Raw genomic sequence first — 18,519 nt, forward strand, 5'->3', positions numbered from 1 at the left:
AAGAATATAGGAAGGCATCATTTGTTAATTATTTTAGTATTCATACAACACCTGATTCCCTATTTTACTCTGTATTCTCTGTATTACTATGTTCAATTGTACTATATGATATATGTTCAAATAAAAAAATATTTGAAGTGAAAATGAATGTCTCAATTTACCTCACCAGTTGTCCCATTTTATCTGAACATGCCAACAACGTGAGAGAAGGGGTCTTGGTGTGTTTGAAGGTCTGTAAAAACAAGTGTTCTTCTAAACAAGTATACTTTACTACATCATTTCAAAACAGAAATACTGCAGAGATCCGTGATAACTTATGAAAACATCAGTGGAGTGAGGAACCAGCTATTTGCATGGTCTCCTGGTAATTCTACCAAAAAATGTCCTAAATGACCTGATTCCACTTAACTCCCGGAGATAAACAGGAAATTATGAGCTAAGGGAGGAGCTGAAAGCAAAAGAAGTCAGTTTCACTTTGTCCTAGCGCGCTCAAAACCTGCATACCTGGTTCGAGACGGACAGCTCTCACTGACTTCAACTTTCAGGTAAATAATCTTTGTTTTTCCATCATAGCTAAACTAAACTCACAGCCTGGTCGCCAGAGTAAAACGTTGGCAGTTTACGTTTCTGCAAACCACAGAAACGTTGAATATCTACGTTTCAATACATGTAATACATAGGATATTAACATTTCAACAATACGTATCATATCAAAATGTCAACAATACGTATTATCTCAGCATTTCTACAAAACGTATCATCTCAACATTTCTAAAGTGGCGTACGTAGCTCACATGCGGTATATGAGCTGACATTCCTGTTAGGAGGAGGAGGGGTTGGTGGATGATTAGTAAGTTTGTCAGGAAGAAAGTTGGAATCACCAAGTGGTCTTTGTGCTTAAACCTAAACAGAACTTAACCACAGCGCTGTCACGCCATATAACATCATTATTCAACGGGTAGAAATGTTACTATGCTACGTATGTAGAAATGCTGATAAGATACTGTGGTTTGCAGAAACGTTCAATGCCAATGTTTTCCTCTGGCGATAAGGTCGCAACTCCGCAGCTTACGGCTCTTCTTGAGTCCTCTTGTTGATTCTGTGAGCAGGTTAGTGTGCTGCAGAGTCAGCATGTAGATCAGTAGCGCAGGAAGTCATTTCTCTACATGTTACAACAAGTTTCGCTTTCGCTCTATAAATAAATCTGAAGACAAATAAGAAAAATGCTGAAAATTTCATTTATTTTATTTTATTTTATTTTAGATTTGAGTTTTGTAGAATATTTACAGTCTTTTTAGCATCAAATTCCCTCTTTGTGTTTCCTCGGACAGTGTTTCCCAGTTGAGCTGCAGTGGAAAACCACTAGCCTCCTTTTTTGCGTGAAATAAGGAGACCATCAGCCATTCAAGGATCTAAAAATATATCAGCCACTTCCTGTGGAAAACAAAAGAACAATAACATAAAAAAAAATGAAAGTAAAAATAATGGACAAATACAGCCCTTTTTTCCAGTATATACTTCACTCATAAAATAATGCAAAGGGTTTTCTAATTCTTCAAAATACAGAGAGTGTGTTTTTAAAGCATTTTAATATCAGCTTTACTATCCAAGTATGTTTATTTCAATTTCTTGGTAGTAACAAATTTGCAAAACTTTTCATATTCAACATATTTAAAAGAAACTCCTGAGAACTCCTGAAATTTTACCCCCCTCGATGTTTCACTTCATTTTTTATCAGCTCAGTTCATCTGAGTGCCCTTAAAGTCACTTTGATTAAATTCATGTCAGCCAGGGTTCAATACAGAGCCAGCTGCTGATAATTATAGTGAGCCTGTTATGTTGTTTAAAAGGGTTGTTATACAACTTTCTGTTGAACAGGTTTGTGGACAATCCAGAGTAACTGGGACTGTGTGAGAGAAAGTCTCAGGAAATGAGTCTCTATAGCCTTTAAACTATCTGGTTCAATATGTTGAACAGCCACAGGTGTCAGAGATGAGACATTAACTGTTTTCCAGTCTATTTATTAAATGTTGTCATCACCATTCAGAATCATTGATGGCATAATACCAAAAAGGTTAAGTTACATTGTGTGTTTCGATGAAGTTCCTGACCATGTCCCAGTGGTTGCCCAGGTCTTTATTAAAGTCTTTGCATTGACTTGTTGTGCAGCAGGATGGTTTGTGCTCTTTCCAGTTAATCAAACCTATGCTTGTGGCTGAGATGATTATTAAGAATGACATTTTCTGGCCCAGCAGACATATGACAGGACAAACCGGATAATTGATAAAGATTTGATTCATAAATGAAACTAACTTGAAGCAGCAAGTTTTCACTTCTGGACATTTCTACAAAAGTTGTAATAAAGAACCTCTGATCCCACAACCGTGCCGACATTGGGACATCAGGCATAATTTGGATAATTGTCCTTGATTTGAAAGTATAATGGAAGTTACATAAGCTCTGCACAGAGTTTTATTCTGAATTATCTTATGTCTTACACATTTAGAGAATTTGAATGCTGATTTACATATATTTTCCTACTCTGTGCTTGTTAACAATACATTCAAATCCTGCTCTCATGCAACTAGATGAAAGCAAATAAAATGAAAACAATCTTCATGATTTGATTGCGCAAACCAACAAAATACACCTGCAGGTACCAACACTTTTAGAGGCATATTTTTTCACTTGGGACAGAGCCAGGCAGCTGTTTCCTCCTGCTGTCAGTCTTAATATTAAACTTGAACACTTTCTCAGACAAAAAAATGTCAATTTAACTTAGTTCAATTTAATTCAGTTTGGTTCAGATTATTTGAGTTGACTGGGACTCGTTTAAACTGGAATTATTTTGCATTCAGCTTTGTTTTATAATTTCTTTGTGTCTTCTCTGTCGCTCCAGCTGGTCATGGACACCATAAAAAACATCCTGTCCATTGCATCAAAGATCTACACCCTGGTTGAAAATGTTAAGGCCAATAAGAAGCGCTGCCACCGTGTCGCCCAGCGAGTCAAAGCCCTGGGCGAGCTGGTGAGGTCCATCAAAGAGGGGAAGGAGATGGTTTTAGAAAAGGCTCTAAAGGAACTCGCCATCACTCTGGAATCAGCACAGGAGCTCATCGAGAAATACACCTTGGCCAACTGGATGGAGTGCATCCTAAAATATCGGAGCCATGGAGACGAGTTCAACAGTGTGAACGAACGCCTTGACGACGCCTTCCAGGTTCTGTCTGTAGCTCTGAAGGTTGAGCAGGGGAACATGGTTTGCCAGATTTTTGATATGGCACAGGACAAGGTGGACGGGTGGACGGATGATGCAGAGCTGAAGAAATGTGAGGGAAACTGGTTTTGGCTTTGCCTTTGTAGAGTAGATTAAGCAAAAGTCAGATGGTCCATATGAGCCTAAATTTGATTTTTTAGTTTTAATCTTAAAGGACAGGTTCACCGTTTTTTCAAGTGTGTCTTAAAACAACAGTCAGTTGTCCACATGAACAGTGAAAGAGGTTTTCCTCGCTGTAATCACTCCTCCTGTTCATACTGGATATTAAAAGATCCTTCAAATGTGCTTTCAGTGTAAGTGATGGAGGCCAAAATCCACAGTGTGTCCACACAGTCATTTAAAAGTTGATGTGAAGCTTATATTCAGCTTCAGCAGTCTGAGTTAGTCATATAAGGTGGACATCTGACACATTTACAGTCTTTTTAGCATCAAATTCCCTCATTGTGTTTCCTCGGACAGTGTTTCCCTGTTGAGTTGCAGGTGGAAGTATAGTAACAAAAACCCAAAGATATTCAGTTTACTCTCTGAGAGGACTAAAGGAACCAAAAAATATTCATATGTAAGAAGCTGGAACAAGAGAAATTTAGCATTTTTTTTTCATAAAAAATGACTCCGAGCCATAAATCGATTATACAAACAGTTGGCGATTAATTTTCTGTCAATCTACTAATCGATTAATCGATCATTGCAGCTCTAAAAAGCCTAATTGAAGTCTGTTTCTTACTGTAACCAGACCTGACTAACATAAAGATATGAGTTCAGTGTTTTCTAAATTGATGTTATTTCATAAGATCGAAGAGTAGAAGAGTAGAGAGGTTGGATTGGATTCAGAGTCTGGTTGTCTTTGTATAATCAGTGTTTGTGTGTTCCTCAGTGATCCTGGACCACATGAAGGAGCAGAAGGAGAAAACGGACGCCATGCTGATCAACGTGATAAAATTCATGGAGATGTGTGAGTACACTAAATCTCTTAAAGGGGTCATATTCTGCACATTTCTAGGTCTGTATTTATATTCTGGGGCTCAGTTAAAAACTCCTTATTTATCTTATACCGGCTCTTAAGGCAGCCCCTCAGTTCAGCCTCTGTCTGAAAAAGGCAGTTTTGGAGGCTACATCAACAAATCATGAAACAAACTATAGTAGCAGGATTTCACTACTTTTTCTCATTCTTTACTAGAAAGGTCAACTTCTTAAATACATATCTCTGGTTCCTCATTTGACGCTCCAAAATCGAAACAAGGTCACAGCAAGGGCGTCAAAGCACCTCATAATGCTTTTGGTGCATGTTCACCCATTTTAAACAACAGATTTACTTCAAAACATGCGTCAGACACTTTCAGAGCGTTTTGGCCTTTAACTGCAACAGCAGATTTAACATCTTTCTTTTTTCTTTTTTTTTTTCTTTTTTTTTTTAAAAAAAGGTATTATTTTTAAACACAAGCCAATTTTTTCAATAAAAAATAAATAAACAAATGTTTTTAAAATTATTAGAATTTTTATTATATGTGTGCACATGTGTATGTGAGTTACTGCCGAACACAAATATTATGAATGAATAATAGGAATTGAACCAATACATTAACACTTTTTTAAGAAATAAGGAAACATCAAACAATTTTATTGAAATTAGTAATAAAAATATATAAATTCTTAAATTGATTTTTTCTCATGTTAGAGATAATAGAAGCCATGAAAATAGTTGTAGAAGCAGCAAAAGTGGAATAGAAGCTGAAGCATTAATCAGAGTAGTATTAGTATTTCTAATTATTATTATTTATCTGTAAATAAATGTTGAATTATGTTCCATTCATTTCTTTCCCTCCTCGAGCTTCAGTTGCTGATTGTAGACGCAGTGAGTCAGTTTGCTTTGCTTCGATTCGCAATATAAAATAAAACTATTAAAGTCTTAAAACTAGGCTTTGAGACAGAATCCATCTTCCAGACCATAAGATGGAGGATGGACCTGTAATAGCTGATGTTGCAGCTATCCAGTGGTGCAAATTTCTAACAAATTTGCATTTTCTCAGATTATCCAAATGATACGGAGACAACGTGGGTGTTTTGGGTCAGTTGCCCACTTTGCCTGCTTGATAATCCAGCCTTGCTTGTAACTTTGTTTTTTACAGTGAACAAGCCCAGCCCCAGTGATGAGGATATCCGTCTGATCAAACCAGAGGAGCTGGAGTACGGACACCCCAAAGAGAAAATCGCGAAAACATCAAACTCAGAGATTTACAAAGGACAGTACCGCGGATTCACAGTGGCCATCAAGCGATACAGCAACCCTGTGAACACCTCCCCAAGGTAGAGAATAATACCAGTGTGGCTTTATTTTTAATTCTATTTAATTTACACCAGTATTTCAATTGACAACTCTGCCTCCTTTAGAGCCGAAAGCTCTATCACTAGCACTATCTCTTCTTCTGCAATGTGTCAGTGGTGGAATGTAACCAAGTACATTTACTCAAATACTGTACAGTTTTGAGAGACTTGTACTTTATTTGGGCGTTTCTTTCTTTCTATTTACTCCACTACATTTATCTCACAGCTGAAGTTGCTTTCCAGATCAATATTTTATAAGTAAATTACATGATGTGTTGTTATAGAGGCAATAACAGTAGCTGCATTAAAATGCAATTAACATGTATACGTCAGTGAATATTAATATTCCAATGATGTATACCATTATATATGATAAATATAACACTCTAAATGTGGTTGAAAAATTTTACTTTTAATACTTCAAGTACATTTTGCTGCCAATACTTCTGTACTTTTACTTCATTTTAAATGCAGGACTTTTACTTGTAATGGAGTATTTTTTCATCGTGGTATTGCTAACTAAAAGATCTCAGCACTTCTTTAACCACTGGCAGGATTGTACCTATCGGTGTTCCAAAAATCCATTAAAAGACAAACTTCTGCACTGAATAACACAGTCAAATGCAGATTAATTGCTGGACTACTTACCCTCTTTACACATAGACTGCGTCTACAGTAAGCCACTAAATTCTAAAACGCTGTTTTTGAGCATGAATGACCTGCGTCCACAGCAGGAGTTCAGCTTGTTTCTGCAAATACCTCCGTCTACATTGAAACGCCAAAACTGGTAGTTCTCCTCCTACTGAGCATCTGCAGAGGACAGACAAGGCAGTCAGCCACAGAAAACCAGCAAAGAAGAAACTGTACACCATTTACGTTTCTGCGGCGGCTTTCTGACATTTAGTTTATTGCAGCAGATTACAACAGTTTGAGTAGAGAAAGGTGGTAGATAGCTATGTTTAACTCTAAACAAGCTGTCAAAGCAGACCATAAAGATAACAACACTCGCATGAAGCCGTCCACCATTGTTGTTATTGTTTACTCAAATACTGCACAATTTTTCCTGTGAACACTACAACGTCAAGCCGGCGTTTTCAAATTTGCACACTCTGGAAGCCATTTTGGAAATAGACATGTCCACACTAAGCCAGCTAAATTCGTAAATGTATCGACTTCTCTCTGTTTTGGCCCTCCATCCACAGTTTTTCTTCTCTGAAAACGGAGCTTTTCCAAAATGGCCTCCGGAGTGTGTAAATGTGAAATCGCCGGCCTGGCATTGCAGTGTGTACGGGAAAAATGGAGCTTCGCGAAAACGCTGTCATACAAAAAAATGGTGGCAATGGTGCGGAGTTTCATTGGAAGAGGAAGAAGAAACACGGCAATAACTAACACAGTAGGAGCAGAACGAGTTGAAACTCTTGAATTTATTTGGCTTAATGTAGATGTGGCCACTCATGTGTCCCAGATACTGTAACTCAAAAAACTTACTCCATCTAAGATGCAGCTCTGATTTTGAGATACATTGTGACCCTAATTTGCTTAAATCTATAATCTATAGCATTTGATCATGAGGAAATTAAAAGTGTATGAATGTGGTATTTGAATATTAGCTGAGTAAGAGACGTAAAATGACAACAAGTCAAATAGACATTGATTCCTTCCAGCCAGTCGTACTGATATTAACACACCGACATCACTTTGAGCTCAGACTTTTTTTACTCAAGGATGTGACTCACTGTATTTGCCACATATCAACAAAAACATTTTCTCTATATTTAGTGTGGTGGAGGATGTTTTCAAGAAGGAAGTTGAAACCATGAAGCGCTTTGAGTCACCCAACATCCTGCGAATGTTTGGTATCTGCAAGCAGGCTGAAGATGGTGAGTAGACCACAGCATCACAGAATATCAGACGCATCACAAGCTGGCTGTGATGTTATTCAACCTGTTGTTTCTTTGTCACTGTCACATTACTGGACATAAATGATCTGGGAGTCAATTTTTAAAAAATTAGACTTTGACTATAGCTTGGATCTAACTTATAGTCAGTCTTCAGATAGACGTCTAGATTCATCCGTTGCATAAAGGTGTCTAGTCTTTGACTCTCTTAACCCTTAAATACTGTTCATATTCTAACAGTGTCCCCTCATAATTAGTTTCTACACCCATTTTCTGAAGAACAAAGCTACTTTTCATTCATAAATACATCATCAGTCATTAATAAATGGATGATTAATCCTAAATTAAGCTTTCAGGGAGCAGAAAGTGTATTTCATCACGAAGAAACATTCACAATCACACTATATTATGGTCCTATGTTATATTAAAACAGGAGAACATAACAGCCGTGATGATTTCAATAAATGTTATATGATGTGAAGAATGTTTTTGATTTTTTTTAACAAATAATAACATAAGATATAAGATATAATAAGACATTTTTGTATATTCTGGGAAATATTCTGGGAAATATATATTAGGAAAGGTTATAGAATGTAATGCTAAAAGAAAGGTGTTTGGGATGTTTTTAAAGTTAAATTTAAAAAGTTTATTTATTTAAAGTGCAAAATCACACCAGGGTGTCTCAATACACTTTACAGCAGTAAAACAACAATATTTTACTGCTCTCAAATGTAAAAATTGGTCAAATCTGACCTGAACAGTTAAGTTAACTTGAAAGTGAGTGTAAATTAAGCCTTGTTTTAAACTAAACACCATGGCTGACTGAGTAACTGACTGCGTCAACCTGCTCAGCTACCTTCACCCCAGCAGAAAACTTCTGCCTTCTGCCCAAACACTACAGAACCGGCCTCTGATAACACTCTCCAACCTGGTGGTCCTAATTAATGTTGTACAATAAAAGCAGTAATGTATTATTGTGTTAAAATGATTCACATAGCATCTTTAAATTATAATAATATGACTTGTATTTGTGGCTGCCTGAAGGATCCAACCCTCAGTACCTCATCATCACCGAGTACTGTGAGAAGGGAAGTCTGCGACAGGTTCTGGACTCGAAATACGAACTGTCCTGGACCAGGAAAGCTCGAATGTGTCTGGACGCAGCACAAGGACTCTACCGGTCAGATTACAACTAATAATTCTTTGTCTAATTTACTGGCAAATTTCAATTATGTGCCAGAAATGATAAAACACAAAGAAGGAGATAGGAGGAGATAAACACAGTCAGTGCAGGCAAGACAGGAGTTTTATGTTTTCAGAAAATCCAGTGAATTAGACAAATCAACCTCATGGTTCAGGAGTTTTTTTTTTGTTTGTTTTTTTTGTTGAGTTAATTAGGCATCAACATAAATACACACATAACATGAACTACAACATAGAGAGTAACAAAGAGAATCCTTACATGGCTGAGACAAAACTAAACTCTATACAGATAAACAGTGACATACAAATATGCAAATGCATACACAAATAATAATACATATTGCTATAAAGGTCTATATATCAAGGTTCAAATAATTTCATCTGGTTTTGTTTTGCTTTTTAAATTTGAATAGTTTCTAAATTTGTCCAAAAGTCACAATTCATATCAAAATGCCAAATTCTGTGAAATTCCTGGGTTTCCCTTGAATGCTAAATAAGCTTTACAAAGCATCAAATAATTTGAAAGATCAATCTTCATCTGCTCTGAATGAGTTGGCAATAGCAATGCATTTCCGAACTTCCAATAGTGCAAGATCAATATATATTTTGTTATGTGAACTCCACCTGTCATGTCTACTAGTACCTAATTGAACAAAGTCTAGGATGTAGCGATATATATTATAGTTCATGCACAGAAGAGATTTCCAAAATGCGGTAAAAAGATCACATGACCACAACATAAAACCACCTATGACTCAGGAGTTATGAGCCAATGTGTGTGTCCTGTCGACTAGTACCTAATTAAACAAAGTAAGTAAGTAAGTAAGTAAGTAAGCTTTTATTTATATAGCACTTTTTAAAACACACAGTTACAAAGCGCTTCACAGACACATACACATGCAAAATTGAAACAGATAGATTAATAAAGAAGACAAACATGTAGACAAAGTAGCAAACATGACACAGAGAGAAATCAACCAGCATGAAATAAAACAGGGAACAAGAAGGGAGGTCTATAGAAAGGCTTGACGATATAAATGAGTTTTGAGGCGTGGTTTAAAACAGTCCAAGGATTCAGCAGGTCTAACAGATAGTGGAAGATGGTTCCACAGAGTTGGGGCTAAGAATGCTAATGTGCAGTCACCTTTTGATCTGTGGTTTGTGCAGGGGATAGATAGAGGGCTGAGATTTGAGGATCAAAGAGGTCATGTAGTGGAATGAGGAACAAGAAGCTCAGAAATGTAGCTAGGGGCGAGGTCATGGAGTGCTTTATAAGTAATCAACAGGATCTTGTAGTTTATTCTGAAACTGTAAGCGTTTTAGAGAAGACTGACTGAGGCAAGTGTAAAGGGAGTTACAGTAGTTAAACTGGGAGAAAATGAATGTGTGGATTAATTGTTCAAGAACTGTAGGGGGCAATATAGGTCTTATTTTAGCAATATTTCTTAACTGAAGAAAACAGGACTGGACAAGCTTATTAACATGATGGTCAAATATCATATACTGGTTGAAGATGATACTGAGATTCTTAGCAGTGGATTTAATGTTCAGGTGAAGTGGGCCGATAAACTGAGGAGCAGCAGTGACAAAGATTTCAGGACCAATTAAAAGAACTTCAGTTTTGTCAGGGTTAAGATAGAGAAAATTTGGGGTCACTTTGGTAGCAGCTAAACACTCATGGAGGGAGGACAGTTGATTCAAGTTATTGGGTTTGGCAGAGAAATAGATCTGAGTATCATCGGCATAACATCAGCATAGGATGTAGCGATATATATTATAGTTCATGCACAGAAGAGATTTCTAAAATGCGGTAAAAGGGTCACATGACCAAAACATAAAACCACCTGTGACTCAGGAGTTATGAGCTAAATCATTTATGATTGATTGATTTACAAATGGCCACATAGTGGTGCTATCCAAAAACATATAGTTTGTTTCTATATTTCTACCAAATATCACTGAGATCTGTTTACAAGTTTTTGAGATATTACACTAACTAACAAGACAAGTAGACAAATGGCACCGAAAACATGATCTTCATATTAAAATAAATGATTAAAAATGAATACATTTGGACACTAGGGGGCAGAATGACTATCATATGATTGCCTTATAAATTTTGCGGCTTGCAAGATCAGACAACAACATGATCATCCCAATGAACTTTTATTTGTATCCATGTGATGAACGTAACAAGACTTTCACACTGTATGACCGTATAAAAAGACATAGCTGTCAGTCAATGCCCACACGGAAGAAATCAAAGCTACTATAAGTCTTCAAATCTTATTAACGGAGCAATGATTTCCAAAATGACCACCAGCACACTTATTAGACGGCCTTCATTTAGAGACTGAGACCAGAATGACTCATTGAAAACAATGATTGAGAGAGGTTGAGGCTTTTTGAATGGGAGTCAGTTGGAGCAGCTAGCAGCCGTCTGTAGTACTTTAAGGTACTTCAGCCTCAAGACATGGTAGCTGCCACTTTTTGACATCACACAGAGAAAGGACATTATTTCTAATAAAGACAGAGGCTGCTCTCTCTCAGGCAGCGCCATGTTGATTTTCCTCCAGGTTTTGTGGCCAAAGTTCTACTGAATCAAACTATGACCCCAAATACCCTGACATCCATAATGTACAGCCAATGGGACTCGGCATCGACAGGAAACTGAAGTTATGACAGTGACGATTTTACTGCAGAGATAAATGGAGGACAAGTTATCTTTGTCCAGTCCCACCAGGAACTGCATAAAAACATGGCAGATAATATCAGAGGATGGTGAAATGAATATTGTGATTGTCCGCAGTTTCCCCGTTCGCTGCCTTTGTACATTTATGTGCTGCTCTTCATTCTCCACACTACCTCCTGCAAACTATCAGCTCCTGAAGCCACCATAAGTCCAATATTCACTCTCCTTTTAGCTTTGGTTTGATCTCCACCAGCTCCTGATAGTGAAAAATATCTGGCTCTTTAGCCTCTAGATGTTCCACTTTATTCACCAGTTAGTGTCTAATGTTGTCTGTCTGCAGTTTGGTCAGGTGGGCAGGTGGGGCTTTTTTAACAGAAAACAGCTGCTGTTGCTGGAACCATACAGTAAAAGTGCTGTAAAAACAAAACTAGTAGTTGAAAGATGCTCTGTGGTTCAGACAAGCAGTCGTTTCTGTTCCAGTGTTAGTAAAAGAAATATTGATTACTCCAGCTTCAAATTAAATTCAATGTTCATGATTTCTTGTTTATAATATAAAGTTCTAATGATTATCACTGTTGTGTCTTAGACTGCACCAGACAGAAGAGAAAAGTAAGGTACATGGATGCATCAAGAGCAGCAGGTTCCTGGTGGATGAAAGCTACAGAGTCAAGGTAATTAGTAACCAGTGCATGCTGGGATTGCTTCTGGCCCATTGGATAGTGAAAACAAATAAAGTCTTGACATTGTTGTTTGTGGTTTTTGGTACAGTTGGCAGGTTTTGAGCTGGCGAAAACTGAGTCGTCGCTGAGAAAGATGACGAAGGGTAGAGACAAAAGGTCGCTGTGCTACTCCTCTCCTCAGATGCTCAGCAACCTCAACCACACCTACAGCAAGGAGTGTGAGATTTACAGGTCAGACACCAACCAGGAATTACACCAGACAGCTGCTCAACACCCGCAGAGATGTTAAATTATGTTAAGTTGTTACTGACAGCTTTATGAATACTTTACTAATGCTTTATGGATCAGATATAAGCCGTTAATAAGTGTAAATTTAGGTTAGCCAGGATGTGAAGAATCCTTTTATCATTTCCATCTGGTCAGAATTCATCATCAATGTTGGTAATTCATTCATAAATGTTGAAATAAGCCAGCAAGTCTCCAATACATAGAAAAATTAATACAGTCGATGTGAGGTGTGGATGAGTATATACACCAATAACATGAAATAAACTAACAGTACATTATACACAGATGATATGAAATGGTTTCTTCCTACAGACAACTGATACCCCCTGCCGGTGTGGATAAGGCACCGACAGACGGCTGTCCTCTACCTCTGACCTAGATATCGAACGTAGTACCCAAAATCTACACACAAGACGATCCAAGCCTTGCTTAGGAAACCAAATTCAGCCTGGCTTCTATAATCACCAGCTGTCGTTGAACCACTATTAACGGGCCTATTTACTCAGGAATTCCTAACAGCCATGAGTGACAACGAAGTGTATTGGTGCAAATAGGTGTTGGAGGTCAGGTAACGGGTAAAAGGGCATCTCTGGAGGAGGCCCACTCTGACGGCCAATTAAACCCCTAATAATAAATTTCTCAACCTAATTCTATTCTGACATCATACATCTATCACATGTACAGCAACATGTTGACCTCAGTCACTAAACCTGAACCATTGCCCTCCTGTTATTCAATAAACACTGCAAATGTATCTTTAACAAATTTCAACATAATTTTTAATCAAAATAAATTTAAATCTAATGTCAGTCTATCCCAAAGGAGGTGTCTTTGCTTACCTGGGAGAAACCACAAGACCTCAGAGATGAGCACAAGTCTTTGGAGTGTGTAAAAACACAAACCAGTTTTATTTGGTTTTACAAAATAAGTAATCTAAGAATGCAAATTGTAAAATACAAAAACTTGAGCAAAAAATTAAAAAGCATAAAGCTAAAATCTAAAGAGAGTCTCAAAGAGATCTCTCTTGAGAGGTTCCACAAAAAGAAAAGGGAACCTCGATGCTCTCTTGGCTTTTCTTTTTATAACTCTACAACGCCCTCTTATTTGTATTACCGCATATCGTCTTTCTCCAGGACATATATCAGTTACATGCTGATGTTACATGACTTTATACAAAATAATGTCCTTTTCTTTATCTGTCACTTACATCAGATTACATGGATTTTTTGAACTTCTTCTTTTTTACATTTGAGATTAAAATCAGGGATATCTGCTAGGTGCAGAAGACCGCTTCTCCTTTGCCTCAGCTTATCTGACGGTTGTCTATGTTTTTGATGTTTGTTTGTGTTTAAGTCATTCTTGACAGTTCAGATCTACTTCAGTACAAATTACACAAATTGTGTAAATTTCCCACAAATGGTGCAAGACACTAAACTATGTTTAATTTGTCACCAATTAAAATTGAATAAAATAGTCAGAAGTAGGCTTAAGTAGAGTTTGAGACAAACTGGTTTTAAACTGACCGCAAAAATTGTTTGCACTACTTTACACACATAACAACCACAGTCGTTGTGTATCGGGCTCTGAGCACTTTGCGGGTGACCTACGCTCAACAATGTACCTGAACGCCTCCTTAAAAGCTTTGTTTTCACTGTCTACTTTTCTCTTTTTAGAGCACTTTGCTCTGAGCACTTTTCTCTGCCTTATGTCACACCTCGTGTCTGATCACTCGCTGACTCCCTGACTATCGCATATCAAAATTGAACCAAATTCAACACAGCACTTCCTTTTGTCGGTCTAGAGTTGATCAGATGAACAGTTCAAGAGATACGCGAAGGACATACAGACATACAGACAGAGATTCCTTCCTTTAGTAGAGATTAATAAAGGCTTGTGACTTTCTCATTTTCTAATGAGCAGATATTCATGGTTCCCAGAGGATGAATCCTGCTGACTTTTGTGATCTCTTGACTTTCCACTAGCGCCACCAGGAGGTTGACATTTGTAGTTCAAAGTGAAATATCTTGACAACTATTGCAGATATTCATGGTGCCTGAAGGATTAATTCTAATGACTTCGGTGATCCTCTGATTTTTCATTTAGCGCCATCATCTGGTCAGAATTTAATTTTCTCCAATACTTACATAATACCTGCAAAAGTAATGACATTCCTATCAGGTTCAGATGTACTTTGTGTTTAGCTCATGTCATAGAAATGATTAAAAACAACAACAAAAAAACTCTCTACTTCAAGATGCAAAATTTCTTTTGAAGAACAAGAAAAAGTTTGTACAAAAGATTGCTCCAGACGTTGCTGATTTTATCAGGACATGTGCTCATGGAGAGAGCAGAAAGGATCTTTCTCTGGCATTTTCCCTACAACACTTCATACTGTATTACAAACAAGTCATCCCATTGGGCCGCTCCAGAGACACCGAGGCTAAACAAAAGGTAGCAGCACAAACACTACAGAGTACAAAAAATCTAGTGACAAAGTTAAAAGAAAAAGAAAAAGTTTAAAAGTCAAAACACTTAAAGGGCAGGTTCACAATTTTTCCAAGTCTGTCTTAAAACAACAGTCAGGAGCCCAAATGAACATTGAAACATGTTTTTCTTGCTGTAATCATTCCTCCTGTTCATACTGACCATTAGAAGATCCCTTCATAATGCACTTACAATGGAAGTGATGGGCGACAAAATCCACAGTCCTCCTTCTGTGCAAAAATGTATTTAAAAGTTTATCTGAAGCTAATATGAAGCTTCAGACGTCCAAATGAGTCAAATCAAGTAGATATCTTTCAATGTTACAGTCTTTTTAGTGTCAAAGTTCCTCTTTTTGTTACTATACTTCCACCTGCAGCTCAACAGGGAAACACTGACTGAGGAAACACAAAGAGGGAATTTGATTTGATCTGATAATGTTAAAGCCATAAAACACTGAAAAAGGCCACTGCTTTGCTCAATCTGCAGATATCAGCTGATGACTTCCCACTGCTCTCTGGTTCTCTGTCTATAGATGAGATGGACCAATGATTGAGTGAAGATTCTCAAATCAAGCCATAAATCATTTCTCACTATCTTGTAAATGTTGTCTTTCAGCTTTGGGATCGTCCTGTGGGAAGTTGTGACCCGTCAGAGACCTTTTGAAGGTGTGTATGTGCAGAGCGGACAACAGCATCCAACCATAAAGCAACACAGCTTCATGCTGACCACAGCCACTGCTCTCTGTGAAAAGAGGAAACTTTTATCTTTTAACAGCTGCATGTCAAGCCTGCAGTAGTTAATCTTCCATCCACCAGTTCCCTGTTAAAACCTCTTTGCAAGATATCTTGATGTCCTGTTTGACAGCGATTTATAGTTATTAATAGGTCATTAATGAATGTAGAAACAAACAATTTTAGGCATGAAATTTGTTATAATCCCTCCTAGAGCTGCAACAATGAGCTATTTTAATAATCGAATCATTGTTATTTTACAAAACAAAAATGAAAAATATTTGCTTGTTCCAGCTTCTCAGATGTGAGGATTTGATGGTTTTCTTTGTCTTTGTCTTTCTTTGTCAATTTGGGCTGTGGGAATTTATAAAGAGCATTTTTTTCACTACTGTCTGACATTTTATAGACAAAACTATAAATGGATTAGATAAATAATCGTTAGTTGCAGCCCTAATCCCTCCTGCACCGCTGCTACACTTTTACACACACATAACTCAAATCACAGATTGTGGCTTTAAAGTAAAGTTAAGCTTTTTAAAGAATTTAAATATTACACACAATCAGATCCTCAGATATGTGCATTTCTAATCACTTTAAATTTACTGCTCCTGAATAAACTGCTTTATGCTGCAGTGCGTTGTATGTTACTGTTGTGTTATACTGTATTTCTTCCAGGTTGTTCAAATGAGGAAATCAGTCAGAAAGTATGCAATGAGAAATATCAAGAGCCGCTCCCTGACGACTGTCCTGAACCACTGAGATGTCTGATCAACGCCTGTCGGACCTATGATAGCTTCCAGAGGCCATCTGCTGGAGGTAAATTACAATCACTGTCATCACCATACACAGGGTCACATTAAAGGTGCTGTAGCTGCTAGAATGACTTACAATGAGTGGACAGGTTTCAGTGCATGATTTGATACTGTATATAGAGACATTATTTTATTGGATTATAATCAGTGATGGAAGAAGTATTCAGATCCTTTATTTAAGAAAAAGTACCGAAACAGCAATGTACAAATACTCCATTACAAGCAAGATGTAGTCAAAGTATTGCAGTAAAAGTAGTGGTTTGGTCCCTCTGACTGATATATTATTATATATGACATCATTAGATTATTAATAGTGAAGCATCAGTGTTAGAGCAGCATGTTACTGTTGTAGCTGCTGGAGGTGGAGCTAGTTTACACTACTTTATATACAGTTAGCTAGTTTAGTCCAGTGGTTCCCAACCTAGGGGTCGGGCCCCTCCAAAGGGTCAGCAGATAAATCTGAGGGGTCGTGAGATGATTAATGGGAGAGGAAAGAAGAAAAAAACAAAGTTCTGATACACAAATCTGTTTTCAGTTTTTGGACATTTTCTCTAACCTTTGATTTGACCTTTAACAATGTAGTGTAATTTATGAGCTCATAATATGTTATTTATGTAAAATTTTAATCTGAAAACTAACTAAAGCTGTCAAATAAATGTAGTGGAGTATAAAATACAATATTTCCCTCTGAAATGTAGTGGAGTGGAAGTATAAAGTAGCATCACATGGACATACGCAGAGTACGCATAGTACAAGTAAAGTACAAGTACCTCAAAATTGTACTTAAATACAATACTTAAGTAAATGTATGTAGTTACTCTCCACCACTGTAAAACCTCATTCTAAAAGGTTGTTTACACTGTTAGCAAGCATCTCTAATAATAATAATAATACTAATACTGGGTCTATTTTTCTCTTCTACAGTGCTGGTGGATAAACTGCGCAGCGTGGTGGCACAGATGGAGGAGGAATGAAACGTTTCATCCCTCTGCCTCCTCGTCAGCTGTCCTCAGGGATTCTGCTTGTGATCGTGCTCAGGAGAATGTTGTCAAGTCTGAAAACTGGCCTGTAACTAAGAAAATTATGATATAATATAGAGCTGCAATGATTAGTTGATTTATCGACTAGTCACCAGCAATATTTTATAATCAATTAATAGTTTTGAGTAATAAAAAAATATCCAAATTCTCTGATTCCAGCTTCTCATGTGAATATTTTCTGGTTTCTTTAGTCCTCTATGACAGTAACTGAATATCTTTGGGTTGTGGACTGTTGGTCAGTACAAAACAAGACATTTGAAGACATCATCTTGAGCTTTGAGAAACAGTGATCGCCATTTTTCACCATTTTCTGACATTTTATAAACCAAACAACTAACTGATTAAATGAGAAAATTATTAGCAGATTAATCAATAATGAAAATGATCATTAGTTGCAACCCTTATATACAGTAAATCACAACAAGGCACTAAAGGCCATAAGTTGTTATCTCAGTTTATGAGTTGACTCTTGGATAAGCATGTCTTCAATCTAAAAATCAACCTTCTTATGGATTTTCTTACAATTATAGTGTGTTGTTTGAACAGCATCATAACTTAAAATGTCTTTTTAATGATTGTATATTAAGGACTCCAAACACCTGCAGGATGAACTGGTATTGTGTTGTCATTTTGCAGCTGGTAGTACTACAGTATTTTAGTGTACTTTCCAGAATAACTAGGTAAGTTGTATTCTATAGCGCAACAAGTCTTCACTACCTTGTATATCTTCATGTCATACAAGAGCAGTATGTGGCTGTCATGTACAAACTTGTTACCAGAGGTGGAAGAAGTTCTCAGATCCTTTACTTCAGTAAAAGTACCAATTCAGCAATGTAAAAATACACCATTACAAATAAAAGTCCTGCATGAAAAATCTCACTTAAGTAAAAATACATAAGCACTAGCAGCAAAGTGTACTTAAAGTATTAAAGTAAAAGTACTGTGAGAACTTTGAGTGTTTTATTAATTTTTCCAGACATGAAAACTGAACACATTCAGGAGTTTGGAGTCATATTGACTTTAATTTTAGCAGTCAAACTCTCCCTGCTGTCCATAAGAAGTGATGCAACAAGAATCCTGATCCTTCAA

At 37.1% G+C, this 18,519-nt stretch overlaps 1 protein-coding gene across 1 annotated transcript; it reads left to right on the plus strand.

The window, feature by feature from the left end:
* Positions 1-393: 393 nt before the first annotated feature.
* On the plus strand, positions 394-17,522 carry LOC121896797 (mixed lineage kinase domain-like protein). The gene is made up of 11 exons (XM_042410822.1): positions 394-545; positions 2,900-3,329; positions 4,152-4,229; positions 5,404-5,581; positions 7,379-7,479; positions 8,545-8,680; positions 11,982-12,066; positions 12,164-12,306; positions 15,463-15,512; positions 16,254-16,394; positions 17,315-17,522. Exons 2-11 carry the CDS (start codon positions 2,906-2,908, stop codon positions 17,362-17,364), a joined length of 1,386 nt encoding a protein of 461 aa, XP_042266756.1. The 5' UTR covers positions 394-545; positions 2,900-2,905; the 3' UTR covers positions 17,365-17,522.
* The last annotated feature ends 997 nt before the right edge of the window (positions 17,523-18,519 follow it).

The sequence above is a fragment of the Thunnus maccoyii genome, chromosome 5 (assembly GCF_910596095.1).
Source record: "Thunnus maccoyii chromosome 5, fThuMac1.1, whole genome shotgun sequence".
NCBI classification, from domain to species: Eukaryota; Metazoa; Chordata; class Actinopteri; order Scombriformes; family Scombridae; genus Thunnus; species Thunnus maccoyii.